Here is a 25435-nt window from a genome sequence, read left to right on the forward strand (position 1 = left end):
GAGAAACTTAATAGTTATGTTAATATTGAAAGTCTTATTCCTTTCAGAATAATGATAATAATGATTGTACAATTTATATACTGCAATAAATATGATTAGTTAGTAGCAGACTCCAAACTTCCTCTTGTTTCTGAAAAGGTCGTTTGATTTACTATGATCCACCAAGAAATACCTAAATGGGGGGAAAAAACAGAAACAAAACTCATGAGTATCAGGCCCCCATTACCATTATTATTATATTTACCATTTTTATTTTCGAGACAGGGTTTCTCTGTGGCTTTGGAGCCTGTCCTGGAACTAGCTCTTGTAGACCTGGCTGGTCTCGAACTCAGAGATCCGCCTGCCTCTGCCTCCCGAGTGCTGGGATTAAAGGCGTGCACCACCACCGCCTGGCTTACATTTACTGTGTGTGTGTGTGCGCGCGCGCGCGCGTGCACGAGTGCACATGTACATGGGTGTCAGGACAGCTTTGTGGGTCCAGGGGATTAAGCTCACATAATCAGGCCTGACAGCAGCTGGTCTTCCCTGCTAGGCCATCTTGTGAGCACAAGGTCTAGATTTTATTTATTTATTTTTTTATTTTTTTTATTTTTTGGTTTTTTGAGACAGAGTTTCTCTGTGGCTTTGGAGCCTGTCCTGGAACTAGCTCTGTAGACCAGGCTGGTCTCGAACTCACAGAGATCCGCCTGCCTCTGCCTCCCGAGTGCTGGGATTAAAGGCGTGCGCCACCACCGCCTGGCAAGGTCTAGATTTTAAACAGAAAACTGTTAGGTAAGCACAGAACCTGACTCAGCTAGTGTTAATGTGAGCATATAAAAGCACCTTGCATTTGAAGATAGGTACAACTAGAAAGAAACAAACTTTAAGGATTACAAATACAGTGCAATCAACATTCTCATTTTGCAAGTTAATATTGAGCTTTTACGGTGTCAGTATTGGGTGTCCCTGATCTCCACCTGGTGGCACTGCTGAGCAGTACCTATTGGGTGCCAGTTTGCTCACTCACTGGAAGGTGGTGGCACCTAGAGATGGGCTGGGTTAGAGGACTCAGCTGAGGAAGGCTGTGCCTTGACATGTGTTTCCTGCCCCTGCCACTCCCTGCCTGATTCTTTCTATCTTTGTTTTTTAAAGATTTATTTATTATATGTACAGTGTTCTGCCTGCAAGTATGACTGCAGGCCAGAAGAGGGCACCAGACCTCATTACAGATGGTTGTGAGCCACCACGTGGTTGCTGGGAACTGAACTCAGAACCTCTGGAAGAGCACATAGTGCTTTTAACCCGAGCCATCTCTCCAGGCCTGATTCTTTCTATCTTGATGTCATCCTCTGTCTGGCCACAGTATGAAAATGAGCCATGGCCGTGGGCTGCAATCTTAGAATCTTGGCTACTTTAAACTGTCTCTCTTCAGTATTTGTCATGACAGTGTCTAGCCAGAAGACAATGACAGACACGAACACAGCTAGCTATTTACAGAAGGTAAAATGCAGGTGTAGGGGCTGGAGAGATGGCTCAGAGGTTAAGAGCATTGCCTGCTCTTCCAAAGGTCCTGAGTTCAATTCCCAGCAACCACATGGTGGCTCACAGTCATCTGTAATGGGGTCTGGTGCCCTCTTCTAGCCTGCAGGCATACACACAGACAGAATATTGTATATATAATAAATAAGTAAATATTAAAAAAAAACTTTAAAAAAATGCAGGTGTACTAGAGCATGTCAAAAGGCCCTGGGGTAAACCCCTGGGGTTTTACTCACTGCTGAGCCATTAGGCAGCAAATGACTCAGGCAGGTCACTTGGCCTGTGGGGCTTAGTGATCTCATGGTTGTACAATGCATTGCTCATGTTCATGGGGAGCATAATTATGTGCACATAATAGTTGACACTGGAGCTGGCACAGTGCTGTTTGCCTTTCATCACAGTACTGCAGGGGCAAGGCAGGAGGATCTGTGAGCTTGAGGTCGGCCTGGTCTACAGAGCGAGTTACAGGACAGCCAGGTTGCCAAGTGATAATGATCACAATTGATGGTGCTAGGCTACTCACCACACACACTGTTTAAACAGTCTGTTAGCACAGTGTTCTCAACCTGTGGGTCATGACCTCCTTGGAAAACCTTTTATCTACAAAAATACATTGTGATTCATAACAGAAGCAAAGCTATAGTTATAAAGTAGCAATAATAATACTCTTATGGTTGCGGGCCCTCATAACATGAGGAACTGCTGTGCTGTTAAGGGCCAAAGTGCTTAAAGAAGACACTTTATAGCTTAGTAGAGTCTTAGGCCGGGTGGTGGTGCTGCACGCCTTTAATCCCAGCACTCGGGAGACAGAGGCAGGCGGATCTCTGTGAGTTTGAGGTCAGCCTGGTCTACAAACAAGAGCTAGTTGCAGGATTGGCTCCAAAGCAACACAGAGAAACCCTGTCTCGAAATCCGCCCCCCCAAAAAAAGAAGAGTCTGCTGCTGTACTAGCAGCAAACTCAGGCTTCCTGGGTCTTCCACCTGCATCAAGAGGACATACTGGGACACTGGGTGGCACACTGAGACCATCTAGGTTTGTGTATATACACTGTGATGTTGGCATAACACCATGCTCAGAGGGAACCCAGTCATATGATACGTTAATGTACCGGCACATACAAATGTGACTGTTGCTTGAATATACAGAGTCAGTTGCTGTAGTGATATTTTGTCTTAACAAATAAAGCTTGCCTGAAGATCAAAGTGCAGAGCTAAGCCACTAGAGGCCAGGCACACACCTTTAATCCCAGGACTCGGGAGGTAGAGGCAGAGGGTTACCCTGGGCTACATGAATTGACCCAGTCTTGAAGAGAAAGAGCTCACACAAAGTGATCCCGGCACTAGGGATTCTACAGCACTAGGGTGGTAGAGACAGGGGTGATATGGGTAGGAAGAGAGAAGAATATAAGGTGGGAGGAGACAGGAGCTCATTGCCGTCTGAACAGCAGCCTGAGGCAGCAGTCTAAACAGTCAAACTGAGTGGAGTCTGAGGAAGCAGTTAGTCAGAGGATGCAATCTGAGGACAGGATGGCCCTTTTGGTCTAAGGATTCGGTAGAGGTAAAAGGTCTGTCTAGTGGCTGCTGCTCTGCTTCTCTGACCTCTCAGTTTTCACCCCTAATATCTGGCTCTGGTTTTTATTATGAACAATTAGAATTTGTGCTACAAGTTGCAAGATTAGAAATAGAGATAGTAGGGCTGGCAAGGTGCTTAGCATATAAAAGTGCTTGCCATGTAAACTCAACAATCTTAATTTCATCTCCAGAATCCATAGTGGAAGGACTGACCTCTATATGTGTATGCATGTGAACAGGGGTGCACACACACACACACATGCATACAAGCACGCATATGCAAATAATAATTTAATTAAAATCTATAAATGGTCTCATTTGAATTGGAGCAATAATTAGCTGGCTTTACCTTCAGGATTTCACACGGAGCTGCGTTTGGTGGCACAGGCTTCCCACAATGCTTTGAATACTCAGTTATCAAAGCTGATGCTTCATCTAAACTGGAACCAGAAAGAACAAGGTGGACGTGAGGAGACCCTTGGGGGTGATTCCTGTGGTGATGACTTCAACAATATATAGATGTCATAACGTGTCAAACTGTATTCTTCACATAAAGTTTATTACACAGCCCAGTTTTAACTCAAAAATTAACATTCATCCATATACGACAATGGAATCATGACTGGATCCTGAGGATAAACAAGCAGCTGGAGTCATGGAATGTGGAGGAGAATGGGCACCCCTGAGTGGCCAGCTGGAGGATGGAGCCAAGGCCAATTTCTCTGACCGCACTTTCCCTTCTAGAGTATCAGTTGTATTTCCCTTCTTTCTTTCCATACCCAATCCTGGCTCCAGCTCAAGCAGCTCCGTTTCTCAACTTGTGGGTGCAGAAAGCTAACTGACCAAGCTTAGCAAGAACTGCATGTTACATAAGACCAGCAGTGCGCCACGCAAGCATTGAGGAAGAAAGTTGTAATTTAGGGTTTGGAGCAGGACTATGAGAAGCCTATTTTGAGGATCCAGACAGCTCCTTTAATTACTGGATGACAGATTCATGTTCCAAGGTTCCAAGACACGGGAAGATGAACTCCTGAGACTGCAGGAGTGCCCGGCTTACAACTGCAGCCTCAGGTTCAACCACACAGCTCGAGAATGGCTGCTTTTCTCCAGAATCAAGACACAGTTTAAGGAAATTCTACAGTAAATTGATGTCTCCCCATGTTAACTTACCTCGAATCATTTGCCAAATAGTTTACCAATTCGGTGATATTGTTGGTGTTTATCATATGCCATTTCAACAATTGAAAATATTTTGTCTTTGCCAAAATTCCAAATTCCTTCTTATTTATGACATGATTCAGAATCAGACTTCTAATCTATGGAATGAAAGTTATCATTATATCAAAAATGTATTTAATCCTAAATCTTCGCCAATGACGAATTCCCAACAGGGTTGAGATGTCAGTCTTTGGCATTAAGGCTCCGGGAGGGGCACACGGCTCAGTGCAGTGTATAAATACAGAGCTACTGTTGGTACGCACTTGGGTGTTTTTAAAGTGAGGAAGAGGATCTAATTACAAGTATAAAAGGGTACGGTTTCTCTAGGGGGCACAGCAGTAAACAAGACAGCCATGGCACCTGCTTTTTATCTTTTACGTAACAGTGGGGATTGAAACCAGGCTCCTGAGTATGCTCGTGAGTGCTCTACCACCGAGTCACATCCCCAGGAACCTGACGAGTGGAGGAACAGTATTTTGGAGATAAGAATTACCTTCTATGCTCAGACACAGCAAACGAAACGAAACTGCCCTTACTTGATTTGAAAATCCTGCTAGTTGGCCCGTGTTCATATGTTCTTCTAACTGCTGTAAAATGATCTGAGCATCACATGATTCCAGGAAATTCTAGGGGGAAAAATTAAAGCATAATTAAAAAGGGTTATTATTACTAGTTGCTGTCAAGTCTGGAAAGTTTTAAAAATTTTTGTAGGATTCTTTAGTTTGGTAACTGGGCCTGAACCCACTTGGTAGAGTGTCTGCCCCAGACTTAACCTGGGCGAGCAGAGTGGAGCATGCCTGTAGTCATGACACTCAGGTGGAGGAAGACCATCCCTGGCTACGCAGTGAACTGGAGGCCAGTCTGGGACACACAAGACCAAGGGAGGGGAAAGAAGCACAAAACTAGACCAGAGGAAGGAGAGTGACATTCACTGGAGTTGTGTAACTCTCTTCAGGGTCAATTTTGTACACACTTTTACTTAAACTAAAAGTTCATCTGTTCTATTAAATATTGAAAAAAATGAGCTGGGTGGTGGTGGTGCACATCTTTAATCCCAGAACTTGGGAGGCAGAGGCAGGTAGATCTCTGAGTTTGAGGCCAGCCTGGTCTACAGTTCCAGGACAGCCATAGAGAAACCCTGTGTTGAAAAAGAAAACAAAACAGTTGAAAAAAATAAGATGCATGTGCCACACCTAGCCAGTCTCCCCAGACAACAGAACAATGCCTAAGCGCCTTTTAAGATGCCCTGCAGCTACACGTCAGTCAGTCTTGCTACGATCCATCAGCTGCTTCCCCCACACTGAGCTTTATAGGTCTGGTGAATGAAAAGGCACTCTTCCGAGGGACAGGCAGTACGTCCTGGCAACCCGAGAGGAACAACATACAAGATACCTTAATCTGCTGATGTCTTTTCTCAGAGTGGGGCATGAGCATCAGACAAGTCAGTGCAAAAGCGGGAAGCTCTAGCTGGACATACTGCTTGGCGACTCCCATCATGTCCAGGTCATCCGAAACTGGGCATCTTCGAGGAGAGGCAGTAATTAGTGACTTGACAGATTACTACACCACATTAGCTTCTCTTTCTACTGAACTTCCCGTTCACCGTCCATTACTTTAAATGCCTAAGTGCTGCTACACAGTACATTTTTACTCGTTAGGAATGAGCCTTTGAGAGCAATCCTAGAGGCAAGAGGATCAGGCCAGCCTGGTCTACAGAGCGAGTTCCAGAAGCCAGGTCTACATAGAGAAACCCTGTCTAGGGTGGTGGTGGGGCAACAAAAACAAACAAGGAAAATTCTTAGATGCCCTGGGTCCATGTGACAACACTTCAGAACTGAGCAAGAAAAGGCACTGTAAACCTGCAGCACTAATCTCAGAGTGCTGCGACCATCAGCTTTGGAGAAAACTTTCCAGCACATGTGGAAAGCAGGCGGTGCAAAACTAATAGATGCGCTGGGCGGCGGTGGTGCACGCCTTTAATCCCCCTGTGGTCAAGATGTTGACTGGAAGGGAACATCAAGGCAACAAGTCTAACATTCATGAGAAAACACACATCTACTTACTCTAGGATGGCGATGAGACTCTCACGGCAATCTGATAACTGACTGGGTCTCAAAGGGCAGGAGGCTGCAGAAGAAAGGGTAACAAACACACAGGCACTCATCATCAATGCCACAGTCAGCCAGGCATGGTGCGGGAGGCTGAGGTAGCAATGCTGTTTAAAGCTAGCCTGGGCTATAGTGCAAAGCCCTGTCTTACCACAAAACAACCCCAAAATGCTACTGTGGATGTTGAGAGGCCAGAAGCTTACCTGAGAGCAGAGGGATCTGGATCACACGCTGCCAGGCCTTGCTGAAGTAGGGGACCTGTGGAAATATGGGCACTGAGGAATTCTATCAAAGCTTCTATCATGCATGCTAGGACTAAAACCATATGTCCATATTGAGCATCCCTGTCATGATTCCTACATGATACTGTATTACAGTTACTTATATAGCATTACGCGTTATGAGTGATGTAGAAATGACTTAAAATATACACTGGTGAGACGGCTCAATGGATAAAGGTGACTGGAGTTTGATGGGACCCATATGGTAGAAGGTGAGGACTCCCACAGGCTGTCATCTGACTGCCACCCACAAACACGCATCCACCCAAAATAACTAAGTAAAATAAATAAAAAAATAAATTTATAGAAAGAAGTGAGTATGCTACATGCAAATAGTATGCTTTTTCATACATGGGATTCAGCCAAAGATTATGGAATCTGCAGGGTGGTGCTGTCCTAGAACTAACCCTCACAGAGAGTAAGGGCCTACTATATTTGCATATATTTGGCAGTAAAAGAAATGAAGAATGGAAAAATGCTATAATGTGGTGTTTAGCTATAGGAGAGAAGTCAGACATGGAAGGTCACGTATTGATGTGAAATGTCTAAAACAAATAAATCCATACAAAGACTAGGAGTCCCGAGGGGTTGGAAGAAGGGAAGGATGGCTATCGGATATGGGGCTCTTTTTTCTTTTTCTTTTTTTGGGCAGTAACTAGGGACTGAATCTAGGGCCTCATGCATGCTTCCCTGAGCAACAGTCCCAGCTCTGAGGTTTCTTTTTGAAGTGAGGCAAACATTTTAATATTAGCTCATAGTGGTGGTCAGCCACCGAATGACACTCTTTTGAAAAAGGGGATTCTCCCTTCATAAACAAAGATAGCTCTATCTACGATCGTGAGACTGAACATCTCCCGATCCTCCTGTGACATGGAAACAGCACCTTAAGGGCTCAGAGTCGCAGCTGCTCACGCAGAGGACACAAGTCCATTTTCCAGCAGCTATGTCAGGTGGCTCACAGCTGCCTTTACTCCAGCTCCAGGTGATCCAACCCCCTTCTCTGACCTCCTCAAGCCCTTCACTCATGTGCACACAGACATAATTAAAGAAAAATAACACTTTAAAACATGACTGCATTTATGTGTGTGCACACATACCAGTATATTTGTTTATTATTGTTTTTGAGAAAGGGCTGGCCTGGCTCTGCCTTCTGAGTGCTGGGATTAAAGGTGTGCGCCACCACTGCCTGGCCACCAGTATATTTGTGTAACAGGAAAGTACCTCTAAAAGGATTAGTAAAGGGAAATATTATTGTTTTTGAGAAAGGGCTTGTCTGTGGAGCCTTGGCCATCCTGGAACTCGCTCTGTAGACTAGGCTGGCCTGAACTCACAGATATCTGCTTGTCTCTGCCTCCTGAGTGCTGGGATTAAAGGCGTGCATCACTACACCTGGCAAAAGAGAATTTTAATATTTTACTTCGTATATTTTCACAATTCTAATAAACTAAGAATAAATTACCTCATTTTTAAAACCTTTAAAAAATGTTACTTATTGTGAGCAAGTGATGCAGCAGGCCGAGGACAACTGTGGGCATTGTTTCTCTCATTCCACCATGTGGGACCCAGGATTTGAATTCAAGCCGTCAGGCTTGATGGCCAGTGCCTATACCACTGAGCCGTCTCTCCAGCCCCTAAATGATCTTATTTTATTCTTAATTCATTTTTATTTTACGTGCATTGGTATTTTGCCTGCATGTAAGTCTGTGTGAGGGTTTCAGATCTTAGAATTATACATAGTTGTGAGCAGCCAGGTGGGTTCTGGGAGCTGAACCTGGGTCCTCTAGAAGAGCAGTCAGTGCTCTTCACCACCGAGACAACTCTCCAGCCCCTAAATGATCTACTTCTGTACATTGATTATGTAGGTGCACAACTCATGAGATTGAAAAAGAATGGATGAAGCCTCAACTTTAAAGATGTTTAGGTCTCTGCGAGGGTACAGTGTGGACTGAGATAGATAAGCACTCTGTGATCCCAGGTCAGTGTGGACTGAGATAGATAAACACTCTGTGATCCCAGGTCTCTGAGAGGGTGGTCCAGTGGATATAAAATAACAGCTCTATGACAAAGGCTGGAGCAGAACCAAATGGCTCACGAAGCCTGGGACTCAGAAGGCGAGATGGCAGCGGAGGATGCTGGGACGCCATCCTAGGCTTATCTGCTCTGTTCTTTACTACGAAGCTGACGGCTCAGTACAAGGTGCCCAGAAACTACGAAGCACAGAGATTAAACTCAGTGAAATGTCCCTCAAAGGAAAAGCACACACCTGCCATAATGAATGGACACTAGAAATGGAGGATAAAACTTTTCTCAGGTAAGGAATCTGTAAAAGAGAAGAAAATTTAAGAATTTTAAGATTACCAAAATGCTAAATTTCAACACCTCAACACAAAATATTAGACATTTAAAAAAAAAATTGAGATAGGGCTTCACTCTACAGCCCAGGCTGGCCTTCAATTCCTGGGCAACCACAATAGTGCTGGGACTGCAGTGTACCAGCACATCTGGCAACTGTGCACAACAGTGCTGGGACTGCAGTGTACCAGCACATCTGGCAACTGTGCACAACAGTGCTGGGACTGCAGTGTACCAGCACATCTGGCAACTGTGCACATTTCCCCCCTTTTCTTTCTGAGACAGGGTTTCATGTAGCACAGAATGGCTCAAACCATGGCCCCACACCTCTGACTCCCGTGCCTTCCTGCCTGAGCACTGGGTTTCTTACAACACTGCTATGGAGCCCACGCTTTCGCACTGCTTGTGAAGCAGTCCCGAGGAGCATTCTCAACCCCCCAAGGCCATTTTGAGCTTAACTTTCTCTACCAGTCCTTGAGTCTGGCAGGCTCAAGAGCAAAGGCTTGCAGCATACATCAAACCCGGTGCTGATTCAACACGTGTGGGGGATGCTGTGCTTCAGGAAGCCCCGAGTCTTACTTACCATGTTGAAGCCAAGAAGCTTCTGCAAGAGTCCATTCCAAAGTTGTAGGTCATAGATTTTGTATTCTAAACAAAGCTCTGCTACCAATCGTACTGCCTAAAAGCCAAAACACCACAAGAAAACAACAAAATTACACTGCTTTAAGATACCGGTAATGGAAGAGTACCTTTATGAAACACATGGGCATACCCCACAAATGTCTAATGCCTAATCTCAGTGAGGGACTCCATTTCCTTTCCTTTCCTGCTTCTAACCAAGAACAGCTGGCCTCATTTCTGTCCCAGTTCCAGCTGCAACAGTAAGGCGATTTGGCGGGAAAGAATGGCAGCCCTCCTACAGGGCGGGCCTTGGAAGGAAGTACAAGTGCTCTCTCTTACAGGGTAACTAGCCCATGTACTCTAAGGTTGGAAAGGGCCTTCCAAATTGCCTTATCGTTCCAAACTGCAAGCTGCAAATGCAGGCAAGGTCTAGGGCATTAGACCTCTGGGGGCAAAGGTAGGTGACTGAGCGACTCGCACTGCATAGTTAAGGAAAGGAGTGCCATGCCTGGCCATGCGTGGTGACTCTACGTACCATAGGTTCGTGGCTGTGGTTCTTCCACAAGCCCTTAATCATTCCTTCTTTGGGACTGTTGCAAAATAGTTCATATGTGATGGGAATATTCAACGTCTCAAATGATGCCAGGAAAGTTATACATTTCAGATAGGATCTAGAAAACAGAGGTGTTTCTAAGTATCATTCTTATGGTTCACATTTATATCTAAAACCAAAGCTACCACAGGGCCACAGGAGGTAATCTTGTTCATTTAGGCTTCCAGATACCTTCACAGGGTAAAGTATAGATAGAAATCATTTGAACAAGAGAACATCCAGTCTCTGGAGAAACGATGAAGACAAGAAGTTCTCATAAGCCTGTTTCCCCTTTGCCAAAACATCAGGAATCAAGGTAATGGGATTACATTTATTTATTTATTTATTTATTTTGGTTTTTTCGAGACAGGGTTTCTCTGTGGCTTTGGAGCCTGTCCTGGAACTAGCTCTGTAGACCAGGCTGGTCTCGAACTCACAAAGAAACACCTGCTTCTGCCTTGCGAGTGCTGGATTAAAGGTGTGCGCCACCATCGCCTGGCTATGGGATTGCATTTATAGAGCAACTAGGAAGCAGCCATTCCTTCAATCAAGGCTCAGAAGCTATCGGTCAGATATAAATAGAAAAAATAAAATCTGTTTGTTTGTTTGTTTCTTCCTTCCTTTCTTTTGTTTTCCAAGACAAAATTTCTCTATATTAGAGTCCTGGCTGTCCTGGATCTTGCTCTGTAAACCCAGCTGGCCTTGAACTCACAAAGATCACAAAGATCTCTGTTTCCTAGCACTGGGATTAAAGGTGTGCACCACAACCTGGCTGCTTCTTTCTATTACAATAAATTAGTTCTACTTACTTCATTTCTTCAATGGGCTTTTTGAAGAGAGATTCTATCATTTCCTTGTCAGCCAAATAGAGGAGACACTGAAGAGCTCGTGTCTTGTGGGCAAAGGTTAACTGGCGCATGCCCAGTGTCTGTAAAACCAAGAGGTTTGGGGGGTTGAGCTGGAATCTGCAGCCAAGGTCAGGCCAAAGACTTCAACTTAGGTAATGAAAACATCCCTTCCCTTGGTTAGTTTTCCACTTTTCTTTTCTTTTTGGTTTTTCAAGACAGGGTTTCTCTGTAGCTTTGGAGCCTGTCCTGGAACTAGCTCTTGTAGACCAGGCTGACATCGAACTCACAGAGATCCGCCTGCCTCCGCCTCCCAAGTGCTGGGATTAAAGGTGTGCGCCACCACCGCCCGGCATAGTTTTCCACTTTTCTTGAACTCAATTATCTCTGCTCTTAACTAGTGCAGAGAATAGAGTAGTTCAACATGACCCCTGGAGAGAACTCCTGAGACTCTTTCAGGAGGCAAAAGTCCAAAATATTAAGAGGGCTCTTTGTTCTTTGCCTTTTACAAATTGTTGCTATTTGTACTGCTGGTACTAATGAAGTAGTGGCTACTTCTGCGGGCAGATCAAGGCAGTGACCCCTAGCTGCTTGGAGCCACTGCCAGCACTGGAAGCCAAAGAGGACTTTCCTTGAAATGATTTTCTGTTATTTTGTTTGTTCGTTTGTTTTTGTATTAAGAAACAGGATTTCTCTGTGTAATCATAGCTGTCCTGGAACTAGCTCTGCAGGCCAGGCTGACCTCCAACTCTGAGATCTGCCCCTGCCTCCTGAGTGTTGGGATTAAAGGTGTGTACCACCACCACCCAGCCCTTGATGAAGCAATAACAATTTTCTTAATTCCTCAGCTCTTATATGTATCACGTCGATGAACTCCCCTCTGAATACACATTAACATATTTAACGATGATGCATCCATTAGTAGTATTCAAAGCGGACAGTTCACCTACAGACAGCGCGTCAGGAGGAAAGCAGCTCCCTGCAGAGCCTCAGCTAACTGGTTAATGGACACCAGCTGCACTTAAAGAATGGCCAAAGGACAGACTCTCTTGCAAGAACTGCCATGAACCGACATCCAGCACCTCAGATTTTCCTCCTGTCTATCTGAGAACCATGTGCCCAGTGGTTCCTCACCCCTCCTCTCTCTGCTCTAGCTGCCTCGCAAGAGGAGCCCATACTTGCTATTTCAGCACTAAGGAGACTGTGTCCCCTTCAGGGATACTGAAGTTTAGCACAGGGAGAGGCTAGTGGGTGACCAGAGTCCGAGCAGGTCATATGGGGCATAGAGACAAGCTTGTACAGTCCCCTGGAAGCAGGAATGCTGACCGATCAGGGAGTTAATAACCGTGGACAACAGAAAAACGTGCACCGTGAGAGCTACCAACAGGTGCATCATGGCCCGCAGAGCAGACACTGCACCCATGGCACTAAGTGGAGTGTGATGTGTGCACTGACCCCTGCTCATCAAATGACACAGCCTGATAAGTATGTAGGGAGCCCTATCTGGATTGTGTTTATGAAACCGAGTGTGAAAAAACACACAGGGAGAAAATGCCAAGCTAAGATGTGCAGGTGTTCTGATTAAGTTTCTAGAGCTTACACTTGTAGCTGAGGTGGCAAATACAAACAGCATTCTTGAACTATAATCAATCGGACGAGACTGCAGGAGATAGACGACTCTGGGGAAAAAAGAAAGACATTTATAAACTTCGAGGTAGACTGCCAACACAACAGAGCTGCGCTTCTGCACAGTAAATGGCAACATCCCAGACACCAGACAGGACACGGGCCAACGCCAGTTTTGTTTACTTCCAAAGGTGCTTCAACTTTTTTATTTTAAATTGTTGTTTATTTTGTGTGTGTGACTGCTTTCCCTGCATGTGTGTCTGTGCACCATGTGTGTGCCTGGTGCCTGCAGAGGCCGGAAGAGGGCATCAGATCCCCTGGCCTTGGAGTTACAGACAGTTGTGAGCTGTCATGTGGGTGCTGGGAAGAAACTCAGGTCCACTAGGAGAGCAAGCAGTGTTCTTAATCAATGAGTCATGTCCCCAGTACGGATGTTTGGCTTTCTCTTGATAGCCTTCACAGCTGCAAGGATAATGTAGGGAACAAACGCTGGCTTGAAAGAACTCCGATGAGTTCTCTTTAACATAGCCAGTCAGCCTTCCAGTGTTATTGATCAAACTGACACGAACTACAGCTTGTGGCACAGGGAGTGTCACACACAGGAAATTGCTTCCCTAGTACACAGGAGGTCCTTGTAAGTGATACAAGAACTCTAGTACAGGACTGGCAGGCCACTCCTAGGAAGGTCCAGAGGGAGTAGACAGGCTGGAGGAGAGGGAGCTCTCAGGGGGGAAAGACGGAAGCTCTGGTCTCACAGGTGAGCTCTAGAGATTCCTTCTAGTACTGTTAGACTTGCTACTAGGGCTTTCCACATAATTGCTTCATTAGACAGGCCAGAGGCTGCATCTGAGTTGGACAAAGGTACACTTACCCTTAAAAGACTAAGCAAAGTAGCCGGGCGGTGTAGAGTTTTTCTATGCTTGGAATAATCTCTGCTGAAGTCCTTGAACATTCACAGAGGGTTCAAAACCTCAATCTTGGCTATTGACTCCCTCCCCAGCCTGTGGAGACTTTGTCATAGCAATGACTGATTCTTCTCTGAGACTCCGACACAAGTTACACGAAGAAGTCTTTCCAAATCTAACTTGTAAATCTCTTTTTCTAATAAGACCCCTACTGGGTGTCAAGGAGTAGGTCACATTGGAAGGAAAGCATACCTATGCAGCGCTTCATCCTCTTCCAGGCCAAAGAACTCTGATGCTTTCTTTGAAAACAGAGAAGAATAGAAGTTAAAGTTAAAGGCTGCAGGTTATGGATACACAAACTTCATCTTAGCACAATATAGCTATCAGAATCCCACAAATTACAAAACTATGTTTATAAAAATAGAGAGTTAAGAGCACACGTGTTGCTCTTGCAGAGGGCCCAGGTTTGATTCCCAGCATGGTGGATAGCTCACAACTGTCTGTAACTCCAGTTCCAAGGGACCTGCCACCCTCCTTTGACTTTAGCAGGCATCGGGCATGCATGTGGTACATGGACATGCATACAAGCAAAAATTCATACACATAAAACAATAAAATGATTTACAAGCAAAAACAAAACTAAATTTATGTGGAGGAAATAACTATGATTAATTGGTTAATGACTTTTGCTTAAATGAAGGCTCCATGCTCATTCATTCACACAATAAATATATTCTGAATACTTCTGCTTCTGTTTGTTTGTTTGTTTTGTTTTCAGAGACAGGATTTCTCTGTAGCTTTGGAGCCTGTCCTGGAGCTTGCTCTTGTAGACCAGGCTAGCCTAGAACTCACAGAGATCCATCTGCCTCTGCCTCCCGAGTGCTGGGATTAAAGGCGTGCGCCACCAACGCCTGGCATATTCTGAGTACTTTTAAGGTCAAAGTCCAATTCCAAGCACACACATGGCCTTAGGTTAACAAACATTTGGGTCCTAGTGGAGGTGGCATTTGTTGGATAAATTTTAAAAGGAACAAAGCCAGGCATAGTAAAGTATGCCCTTAATCCTAACACTGAGGAACACAGGTAGGTGAATCTCTGAGTTCAAGGAAAGACTCTGGTCTATATAGCAAGTTCAAGTTTCAGGCCCGACAGCCTATAAAACAAATAAAAAAGGGTCATGAGATTTGTATGATTTGTTTATTTTGTTTTTGAAACAGAGTCTCACTGTGTAGCCTAGGCTGGCTCCTCCCATGCTCAATTTCCCAGTGCCCAGGGCCTCAGTCAAGCAAGAGAGCTAGGGCTCTATCACTGAGCTACTCCACAGAATTTAAATGAGTCATTTGCCAGATTAACATTTATTTATCAGGACTCAAAAAACCAACCAACCAAACAAACAAACAAACAAAAAATAGAAGCTGCCCAGCTACAGTTAGTCACAGCTATTTGGGAGGCTGCAGCAGAACTGCTTTTGGCTGGGAGTTGAAACTAGTTTGGGCAACAGATTAGCACCCCAACTGAAACAAACCCACTAAATATAATACTTAATTTTGTATTAGTTATACCATTTTTTTTACAAATACATTTCAAGAATACTATCTTCCTACATAAGCACAGGAATCATAGAATCAACTTATTAAGTTCTACCTGAAAACTCAGAGAAACTATTGAAAAAGCTGGATTGAGATTGTTAAATCCTTCCACAAATGTTAGAGCCAATTATACTATTTCTTAAAAAAAAAACCAAACCAAAAACCATGTGCCACTTCTGCTGTAAAGAACTCATCATCTATCCAGCGTGACTAAAGCGCACAGCCTACATTAGAGCACTGAGAAATTCCAACATTAGCCCGCGTTCTTCAGACTGTTAATGGACCACCACAACGAAACATGTCAAAACTCATCAACAGCGGCAAAGCTAACATGTGGGGTGGGGAGATGAGGTAGGGGGAGAATTTTTTTTGTGGATAATTTTATTATGCTGTACTATCTCAAAATATTTCCCCTAATAGCTCCAAAGGGAAGAACAGGATGTATTAGAGAAAGGGACAACTTAGCCGAGATGTGCATCTAAATTAATATAACCTGTAAAGAGAGGACAGAACTGACTCCACAAAGTTGGCCTGACCTCCATGTGTGTGCTATAGCACATGTACGTATAAATAATACACACACACCACACACACACAAGTAAATTAATACTACCTATAAGGACCAAACAGATATGTTCTTCCAAATAGCATATATCAACATTATTTATGCAGCATGATACTTAAACAAAGAATTTGAGTTTGATGATTACTTATTCTGAGGCAAGGTCTTGCTACGCAGCGCTGGCTGGCTTGGAACTTGCTATGCAGAGCATGTGAGGCTCCAACTCAGCCTGACCCTGCTGCTGCCTCCTGAGTGTTGAGGTTAATGGCATGCACCACCACACCTAGCTAAAATTTGAATTCTATCTTAGGAAAATATTAGGTAAACCAAAATGGAAGGGCAGTTTAAAAGAACTAGCCAGCACCCTTCCACACTGCCAGTGTCAGATGGCAAACGGGCCAGCAGGGAAAGGGGGCTTGCCACCAAGTGTCATGAGCTGAATCTAGTTCTACTCTCGGTAGGAGTGAGCTGACTCACACAGGTTGTCCTCTGACCTCTGTGAACACTGCACATGTGCCCCTCACCTCACATCAATACATATAATAGAAATATTATAAAAACAAACAAAATTACTTGGGAGGCAGAGACAGGCAGATTTCTGTGAGTTTGAGGCCAGCCTGGTCTACAGAGTGAGTTCCAGGACAGATTCCATAGGTACTGACTGAGAAACCCTGTCTCGAAAAACAAAACCAAACCAAAAACCAAAGAAAGAAGAAATAAAAAAAAAAAAGAAAAAGAAAGAAAGAAAGAAAAGAAAAAAATCCAAACAACCAAACAAAACTTGTCAATGCCATAAGAGACCAGGGAGTTGTGGGAAAGTTTTAGACTAACAACAGAGGGGATCAGTGCAGACTCTGGATTTTGAACACAGCGGAGAACTAGATCTTGAACATTACTGATTAAACTGTAAGATAGAGAGTAAATTTGAGCATTATTTCAATATTTAATCCTCTAATTTTTACTTTTGAAACAGGCTCTTTAGTAGGTAGCCCTGGTTAGACTAACTTTGCTGTGCAGACAGGGCTGGCCTTACAGCTGCAATGATCTTTTCACCTTCTCCTCCCAAGTGCTGTGACTTTTCTGTTTTGTTTTATTTTTTTTTTAAATTAAAGCTACAGTAGTTATCTAAATCCTTACTCTTAGGGAATATGCACTAAATACTAAGGGGCGAAGGGACATGGCATATAATATACTCTCCAATGGAGGGAAATGGGTACAAAGGGCTACAAGAGAGAGAAGCAGAGGATGAAGTAAATACAGAGAGATGTTAAACCAATGAATCTGAGTAAACAGTATACAGGAATATTTCTGCACTGTTCTTAAACTTTCCTGTTGCATTTGAAATTATTCCAAAAATAAAAACCACATAAATCCAATACAAAAAACAGGCGTCCTTTTCCATCTAAGAATATGTGTGAAGTTGTGAGCATAGCTAGAGTAGGGAAAGGAAAACAAACCGACCCAGTGCTGACCTTTGAGGAGTCAGAGTCAGGTGTGGGGGTGCAGGCCTATGATCTCAGCACTTAGGAGCTGAGGTGTTAGAATAACAATGCTGCTAGGCCAGCCTGAGGTGTAAAGTGAGTGTCTTGAAGGGAGGGAGAGGGTCAGTCAGTCTGTGTCCTCTCTGGAGGCCTTATCCTGTGAACACAAACTCAGCTCCTGCGGAACCACATACTTGGGCTGTGAGCAGGCACTCACCTCTCCGGGCATTGTTGAGGGACACAACCATTTCTCCAACAACATGTACCAAATTTTCTCCAAATTAATTTCATTGACTTCGGCTATTTCTTTAGCTGCTGCATGAATATCTAAGATCATCAAGATAAAAAAGTACAAAAGTGAAAACTCAGGCTTTTGCATGCAACAACTGGGAATCAGAACAGCAGCTCTTTCCTGGAACAAAAGAATGAAGCTTTGTCCCACCAGGATAATCTTTGCCAGATGAAGTGCGAAGTCTTTCACTGATGCTGGGATGTTCATAGAGGCTCACGATGAGGTGTGCTGGCTTTCCTACCACCCTCAGATATTCTGGAACATTCAACTTGTGGGCTATTAGCACGGCTTCAGTTCCCGAGCGCCGGAACTGGAGATAAAGCTTCTTCTGAAAGGCTTGGGCCTTCTCACATGTCTCATCCTTTAAAAAGTTCCAAAGGGAGAGGTGACACTCCGTCTTTAGTGACTGCGGGCCCTCCCTGCTCCAGCTGCACCCTCGTGCCTCCATCATTGGCAACTGTAGGCTCTCTTCTCCTCTCTAGGTATTGGGGTAAGGGGTGGGGATAAGACAGTTGCTAAGCAACCATGGTTCAGACTCACCTGAGATGGGATGTTTTGTAGCCATCTTTCAGCCAAATACAGACAGAATTTCAAACTAGTCATCTTGAAGGGGCCTGGAAGGACAAAGGTTTGTGAGCAAATCTAAATCCTCAAAGACAACACATGTGACCAAAGCAGCAAAAACTTTAAAATTATAAGTGAACACCCAATAAAAACAGAAGAGGGAAACAGAACTGCAGGATACAAAAGAGAAAATCAAAAGCTACAGATCCTTCCTCAGCTCCAGTCCATTCCCAGTTTCTTACTGAGTTTTCTATATAAAACCACCCACACTGCCTTTTCAAAGCTTTTCAAAGAAGCTAGAAATGGGCCTGAGAGATTGTTGTTTTTCATAGGAAAAGGTTTGGGCATCTCCTGACAAACTCTTCAAACACTGGCGAAGAACAGGACCTTCCTGTCAGTTCCTAGCTGATGAAGACTGGTAAATGAGAACAATGACAGGCAGAACACTTGCCTCGCACGTACAAAACCCTGGACAGATAGATCGCCGGCACTGCAAGAAAGGACAAACCAGAAACCCAGGCTATCAGGGAACACCACAAGGCCTACACGCGGGTCTTTTGCACCTTCTGGGACTTCCTGGGTGAGACTGATGGCGATGGCAACGGCCCACTCCGGGTTGACTATGGACAGGAGGTACGACTCGATGGTCTGCGTGAGCCTGTCCACTTCTTTGTTCATCAGGGCTGATGATTTGGCTTGTGCCAACTTCAGGAGCTTTGGTTTCAGTTTTTTTTCAAAAACGTGTTTGGCGGTAGACATGTAGAGAGTATCTAGGGAGAACTTCAGGAGAGAGGAGAGTAACGGTGAGGTGGCAAGCAGTGCAAGCCGCCTGGCCAGGCTCAGGGGGAGAGACAAGGTCCTCCGAGGCTCCACCCATTACCTTCATTAGCTTAGAAATCAAGAGCAGAGTTGGAAGTGACTCTTCACTGAGCTCTGAGGCTGGAAAGGGAAGGAGGACATGACACGTGAGAAAAAAATTAGTTGGATATTTAGTAAAACTCCTAAGTAGTTAATGAACATACAGAGAATTTTCCAGAAGTTCTGTGCTGTGCCAAATAATATTAGGTGAAAAGGCAGTCTAGCCTGGGCAGCCGGCGGTAGAGTTATCACGTGCTCCAGCATGTACTGGTACTCGAGGTCCACTGGGGGGGAGATTCTTTTGTATGATTTCAAGTGTCTCAGAAGATTCAGAGCCTGTAAAATGAGCAAGGGATCTGTCAGGGTCACCCTGTCCTGTAACATCTGCACCACGTGCACTGCCAAGTCCTCGCAGGATTTTCTAGGCTCAGTGGCACTTGTCACCATGCCTGTCGACCTGACCTGACACATATACGTGGTGGCACATGTATATGTCTGAACACACACACAATCAGAACAAAGTACATTTCTAATTTTCCTTGTATTGTTGTCTCCTGAAGCATGTTACATAAACATTAGAGACATCATATTCAGAGGAACTGAGGGTACCATCTGGCTCAGAGAATAAGACTTGGGCAGTTTTGGACAAATTCTTCAAATAATTTGGGGCAGAAATCAAAAAACATTGAAGTTGAAAGTTTTCATTCTTAATTACTCAACTTATTTTTTGAGGTGGATCCTATTATGTTTCCCAAGCTAACTCTAAAAATCTTCCACCCATATAGTAGATAGCAAGTGACCAGCCAGGTAGAAAGTGCCTGTAATCCCAGTACTGGGGACGTAGAGATGGAAGACCAGGAAATTCAAGTTCAAACTTGGCTACATAATGAGTTTGAAAATTGCAAGCCAGGAAGGTAATGGTGCACACCTTTAATCCCAGCACTTTGGGGGCAGAGGCAGGTGGATCTCTGTGAGTCTGAGGCCATCTGGTCTATACAGTAAGTTCCAGGACTGTTGGGGCTACACAGAGAAACCTTCTCTTGAAAAAGTAAGGAAGGAAGGAAAATGGCTTGAGTTATATGAGTTGAGATCTTGTTCCAAAAAATAACAAACCCACGGGCGGGGAAGATGTCTCAGCAGTACTTGCCGTGCAAGTCTGACAGCCTGAGTTTGATCCTCCAAACCCATGCAAGGTTAAAGGGGAGCGGTGACTCCCTTTGACTCCCATGTGGTGTGCATGGTACTGGCACACCACAGTCACACACAGACATGACTGCGCGCACATGTGTGCACGTGTACACACACACACACACACACACTTAATGTTTTTTAAAAATGGAAAAAGCAAAAATCATTAATAAAAATAATAAATGAATTAAAGAAAACTAGGGGTTGTTTTAGGGATAAGTTGGTAGAGGACCGGGGGTAAATATGATCAAAATACACTATATTCATGTATGAAATCTTTTCTTTCTTTCTTTTCTTTTCTTTTTCGTTTTCAAGATAGGGTTTCTCTGTATAACAACTCTGGCTGTCCTGGAACTCACTTTGTAGACCAGGCTGGCGTTGAACTCATAGAAATCCACCTGCCTCTGCCTCGTGAGTGCTGGGATTAAAGGTGTGTGTCACACCACTGACCAGCTGAAATTCTTAAACAATTAAATATATTACATTTAAAATATAAAACTATTAAAAATTAAGTTCAGAATCTAAAGGGAGATCAAAGAACAACCCAGAAAGAACCCAGATCATATTCTTAGTATTATAATTATACTAAAATATCACCATAATAAACCAAAGCACAGAGATGAGTTTTCAATGTTTAAAATACTTCTGTACCTGATTAATGTTCACACTGGTTATCTTTTCATTGGCTTGCTCTATAACTTTCAGTACAACTTCAATCATTTCATAATTATACGGGTCCAGCTGCAAAAAAGCAGAAATATGTCAAAATGTGAGAAGACGCTGCCACGCTCACGCATACTCTATTTGGTAATGTTCATTGGTACAAATAACAAACACAAGCTCGGCAGGCACCGAAGCCCCAGCTGCCCTTCACAGACCAGCTCTCACCTCTAAAACTACCTTTACTAGGCTAACACCCACAGCTAAGATGTCTCGAACACACTTTAACAACCTGTACAAGGCAGTGCTATTTTAGAGAAAACACAAAAAGGAAAAACACATGGTCAACTTTGTTCTACATATGATAGAAATGAGGGAGGAAGGCTACCTCGGAAATGCCCTAACTACAGTGTGGGCCTTCGTGTCTGAGGCCCTGGAAGGGCTCAGCCTTAACCACCCTCCTGACACAAGGGTTAACTGGGTGGTATCTACGCAAGCTCATAAAAAGACAAGTATTCTCTTTGCTCCTTCTTTCTGCCCACACAGCATTTTCTAATTTTTAAATGCCAACTAAAAGTACATAATTATCAATGTGGGAAGATGGTTCATCATACCTAGGAGCAAGTCTATAATTTCCGGCTGACTTACAAGACTGAAATTCATTTTACAGTCTGATAACCTCATTTTTCCTGTTACCTACCTTCCGACCTCCCAATCAAATGTCCTCTTAACTTAAAAGATACCAAATGGTAGAAAATTTCATTAAAACACACACACAATAGGAAAACACACATTCACTCAATGTAACTGTTGATAATACTGAAATGTATGGTCTAAACTTCTATTCACGAAAGGCTGGTCAAATGCAGTGTCCCTTCCAGCAGTGGATACTACACAGGACAGGTAATGGGCCAGATACTTACTATGAAATGGCACTACACTAAGTTATTAACATTTACCCCACTCCAGAGAGCAGGACCCACAGGAAAATTTCCCTTTGGAATCTATACTTTCTTTCTCATATGATTCTTTGGCAAAGAATGCTTGCTATTTAAAAAAATCTGAGTAGGGTCGCCAAATCTGACAATCTGAGTTCAACCCCTGGGACCCGCATGGTAGAAACAGTTCCGTGTAAGCTGTCCTCTGACCTCACATGTGCTGTGATGAGCATACCCCATAAGAGATGCAAAATAAATAGATGTAAGATGAAAACAAAACTGAGAAACCAAGCATGGTGGCATACACTGTAATCCCAGCAATTGGGAAATAGAGGAAGGAGTTCAAAGTCACCCCTGGTGACAGCAAGTTCCAGGACAGTGTAGAACTACCACCTGAGACCATTGCAAAAAGCCACATATTGAGGGAAAACAAGCCAAACACTTCTGGTGGAAAATGCTACTTTATTTTGAGGGGAGAAAAGAAGGCAAGAAAGACAGGACGGGCATGTATCAAATAGATTGCTGTGTGAACATAAAGAACTGAAGGCTCGAGAGATCACTCCGTGGTTAAAAACCACTTTGTGCTGGTTTCCCAGCACTCATGCCAGGCAGCTTAAACCAGTTACAGTTGCCAGTTCCTGGTAAACTTATGTCTTCTGGGGCGACCAGTACGCACACACACAGAGACAGGCAGGCAGACAGACAGACAATTTAGCAGAATGTGGTGGCACACACCTATAATCCCAGCACTTGAGATAGAACCAGAAGGCTCAAGAGTTTTTTTTTCTTTTTCTTCATTCCCCCCCCCCCCCAAGATAGGGTTTCTCTGTGTAGCTTTGGTGCCTGTCCTGGAATTTACTCTGTAGACCAGGCTACTCACAGAGATCCGCCTGCCTCTGCCTCACAAATGCTGGGATTAAAGGTATGCTCCTCCCCACAACAGGCTCAAGATTTAAGACCATCCTGAGTTACATATTGAGTCTAGCCTGGGCTATGTGGGACCCTATCTTAAAACAAAGATGAAAACTTGAGGACTTAACATATCCAGTTGGTAGTATATGTAGTTAGTTAAGGATGAGGAGAATGGTCGACCAGAGATATCTAATTCCTCACTCATTTGCCTTATAAAAGATTCAATTTTTTTTAATAATAGCTTTTTTTGGGGGGATGGGTGGGTTAAGACAGGATTTCTCTGTAGCTTTGGAGCCTGTCCTGGAACTAGTTCTTGTAGACCAGACTGGCCTCGAACTCACAGAGACCTGCCTGCCTCTGCCTCCCGAGTGCTGGGATTAAAGGCCTGCGCCACCATTGCCTGGCATAAAAGATTAATTAATTAATTAAGGATGAGGCGAGTGGGCGACCAGAGGTGCCCACTTCCTCACTCACCTACCTTGTAAAGGATCTCACTAAGACTGATCACCAAATCCTTTGTGCTTGCCAGTAAGGGAATCATTTCAGTGACTTTTGCCAGGAGTCTGGAATGCTGCTGCTTTGTGGCCTCCGGGCTGGCACCACCCTGGCTCTGGTTGTTAGTGTTGTGAAGCAGGGTTTCAATGAACAGCTGAAGGGCTGCATCCGAGTCCAGCTGAAAGGTGCTGAAAAGAGCGGTCAGTTACAGGTTGATCTCCAGGGTGTGTGCATGCTAAGCAGGGGCTCCTATCACTCAGGGAGCCTCATAGTCAGAAGGAGTATGCATCATCAAAGCTAAATACTGCCTTTTTTTTTTTTAAAGGGGTCCTGGAAACTGCGGCTAGAATGGGGTTTGAGGTAATCTATATCACAATGTCTGGTTTAATTATTGTCTTTTCAAACCACGGAGTCTAGCTGGTAATGCCAGCCCCTGCTGTAGTTAACAGGATCAAGAGTTCAAGGTTACCCTTAGCCACACAGGGAGTTCTTGGCTAGTCTAGACCTATTTCATACACACACACAAATAAATTACATAATTAAAAAAAAAGACCTTGGCCAGTATAGACAAAGTAACAACTGAAACACCTCCTCAGACCCTTAGAATGAGACAGTGATCCTTTAGTTTGCCATGCATAGTAAATGAGATATGAAGCAATGCTTTAAGAACCATCACAGTCAAGTAGGTCAGTGGTGGCGCTCACCTTTAACCTCAGCTCTCGGGAGGCAGAGGCAGACGGATCTCTGTGAGTTCGAGCCCAGCCTGGTCTACAGAGTACAGCCAGGACAGGCTCCAAAGCTACACAGAGAAATCCTGTCTTGAAAAACAAACAAACAAAAAGAACCATCACAGTTAAGTCCCCTGACATTCTAAATGCCAGCTGGGCCTGGTGCTAAGGTGGTTCACATCTGTAATCCCTTTGTTTAGGAGGCTGACTTAGTAGGATCACAAATTGGAGGCCAGTTTGAGTGACATAAGGAGTTCCAAACCAGTCTGGACCAGAACAACAAGAACGAAATGAAAAAATTTAAAAGTCATCTGAGTTAGTTCACAAGGATTGCCTCGGGCAAAGTGTCACTGTCAATACAAATGATCAAGGCCTTTGCTGAATGACTGAAACAAACTTAATATTACCAGGGCCACTTAAACTGCAGGAAAGGGAACAGTTACATGAAGCAGCACTCAGAACCCACTGGGATCCAATTTTGTAAAGAACGGCAGACACACCCCAATAATGTTTGAAGTTCTTAAAACTGAAGAGTCAGTGCCATGCAGAGCTCTGGGCAGCTTTTGTCCTTGACTGCAGCTCTCTCTTGTCCCCAAAGAGAGAGCCAGGATCACGACTCTTGTCCCCAAAGGGAGGAGGGACCGACTAGATGCTTGGCTGTTGAAAGAATATGCTAAGCAGCTGCTATCAGTAATTCAGGCACTGGGGATTGGGATGTGCGGGCAATGTGCTTGAAGAGATGCATTTGATCCCGAGCACCAAAACAAAAGCAAAGAGACTCAGATCTAAGCTAGCATAATGATATGTATCTATGATCCTAGCACTTGGAGATGAAGGCAAGATGATCAGGAGTTCAAGACCAACCTCAGCTACATAGCAAATGTGAAGCTTTTATGGGTTACATGACATTCTAGATCAGAAAACAAACAAACAAACCAACAATAAAACCCCCAGAATCCACTTATCTATCACAAGTGAGAGAGGAGCGAGAACCTTCACTATCTGAGAAACAGACTTATCATTTGGCCGACCATGATCATCTCACATAGTTCGCCCCATCTTTGTCTCCTCACTTTGTCCAGTGTATTCATGTTCTGTATATGACCTTAACAATGGTTCCCACAGGTAGAAGGCATTACTGGACTCAGAATATCCCCACGCTCCTCTCATCACAGAAGTCATACATACGAATCCTATATTAAATACTGAGGATTTCAGGGCTCCTCAGTTCAGACCTGCTGAGTCAAGACTGCCAGGGAGAAGAAACCCAGAAATCTATATCTATATATTTGATTCAGGATTTCACTATGTAACTCAGGCTAGTCTTGAACTCGTGATTTTCTTGCCTGAGTATAGGAATATAGGTGTGAGACACAATACCAGCTCAGAGAAGAGTTTCTGTATGTTTATCACACGCTTGCTTGGATTATCATGTGGGTGTAAGGAAAACAAAAAGATCTTGCCAAATAATTCAATCTGGCTTTGTGTCTGCTCAGGCCCACTACAGAAAAAGAAAACAGGTCTACAGAC

General features: G+C 44.1%; 1 protein-coding gene across 3 annotated transcripts in view; it reads right to left on the minus strand.

Moving 5' to 3' along the window:
- Kntc1 (kinetochore associated 1) overlaps positions 1-25435 on the minus strand; it is a 78124-nt gene continuing 52689 nt past the window's right edge. For all 3 annotated transcript variants that reach the window (XM_075979183.1, XM_075979177.1, XM_075979180.1), the window contains 21 exons: positions 23161-23365; positions 20824-20913; positions 19149-19320; positions 19007-19065; positions 18690-18906; positions 18103-18176; positions 17713-17923; positions 17488-17597; positions 13891-13937; positions 12708-12786; positions 11072-11190; positions 10206-10341; positions 9633-9728; positions 8961-9017; positions 6620-6674; positions 6372-6435; positions 5701-5830; positions 4845-4934; positions 4261-4406; positions 3440-3530; positions 1-172 (listed from right to left, as the gene is read on the minus strand). In XM_075979183.1, coding sequence (XP_075835298.1) covers positions 152-172; positions 3440-3530; positions 4261-4406; positions 4845-4934; positions 5701-5830; positions 6372-6435; positions 6620-6674; positions 8961-9017; positions 9633-9728; positions 10206-10341; positions 11072-11190; positions 12708-12786; positions 13891-13937; positions 17488-17597; positions 17713-17923; positions 18103-18176; positions 18690-18906; positions 19007-19065; positions 19149-19320; positions 20824-20913; positions 23161-23365 — 2269 coding nt within the window. In that variant the 3' untranslated portion in view covers positions 1-151. The remainder of the gene's footprint in view (positions 173-3439; positions 3531-4260; positions 4407-4844; positions 4935-5700; positions 5831-6371; positions 6436-6619; positions 6675-8960; positions 9018-9632; positions 9729-10205; positions 10342-11071; positions 11191-12707; positions 12787-13890; positions 13938-17487; positions 17598-17712; positions 17924-18102; positions 18177-18689; positions 18907-19006; positions 19066-19148; positions 19321-20823; positions 20914-23160; positions 23366-25435) is intronic.

The sequence above is a fragment of the Microtus pennsylvanicus genome, chromosome 1 (genome assembly GCF_037038515.1).
Source record: "Microtus pennsylvanicus isolate mMicPen1 chromosome 1, mMicPen1.hap1, whole genome shotgun sequence".
NCBI lineage: Eukaryota > Metazoa > Chordata > Mammalia > Rodentia > Cricetidae > Microtus > Microtus pennsylvanicus.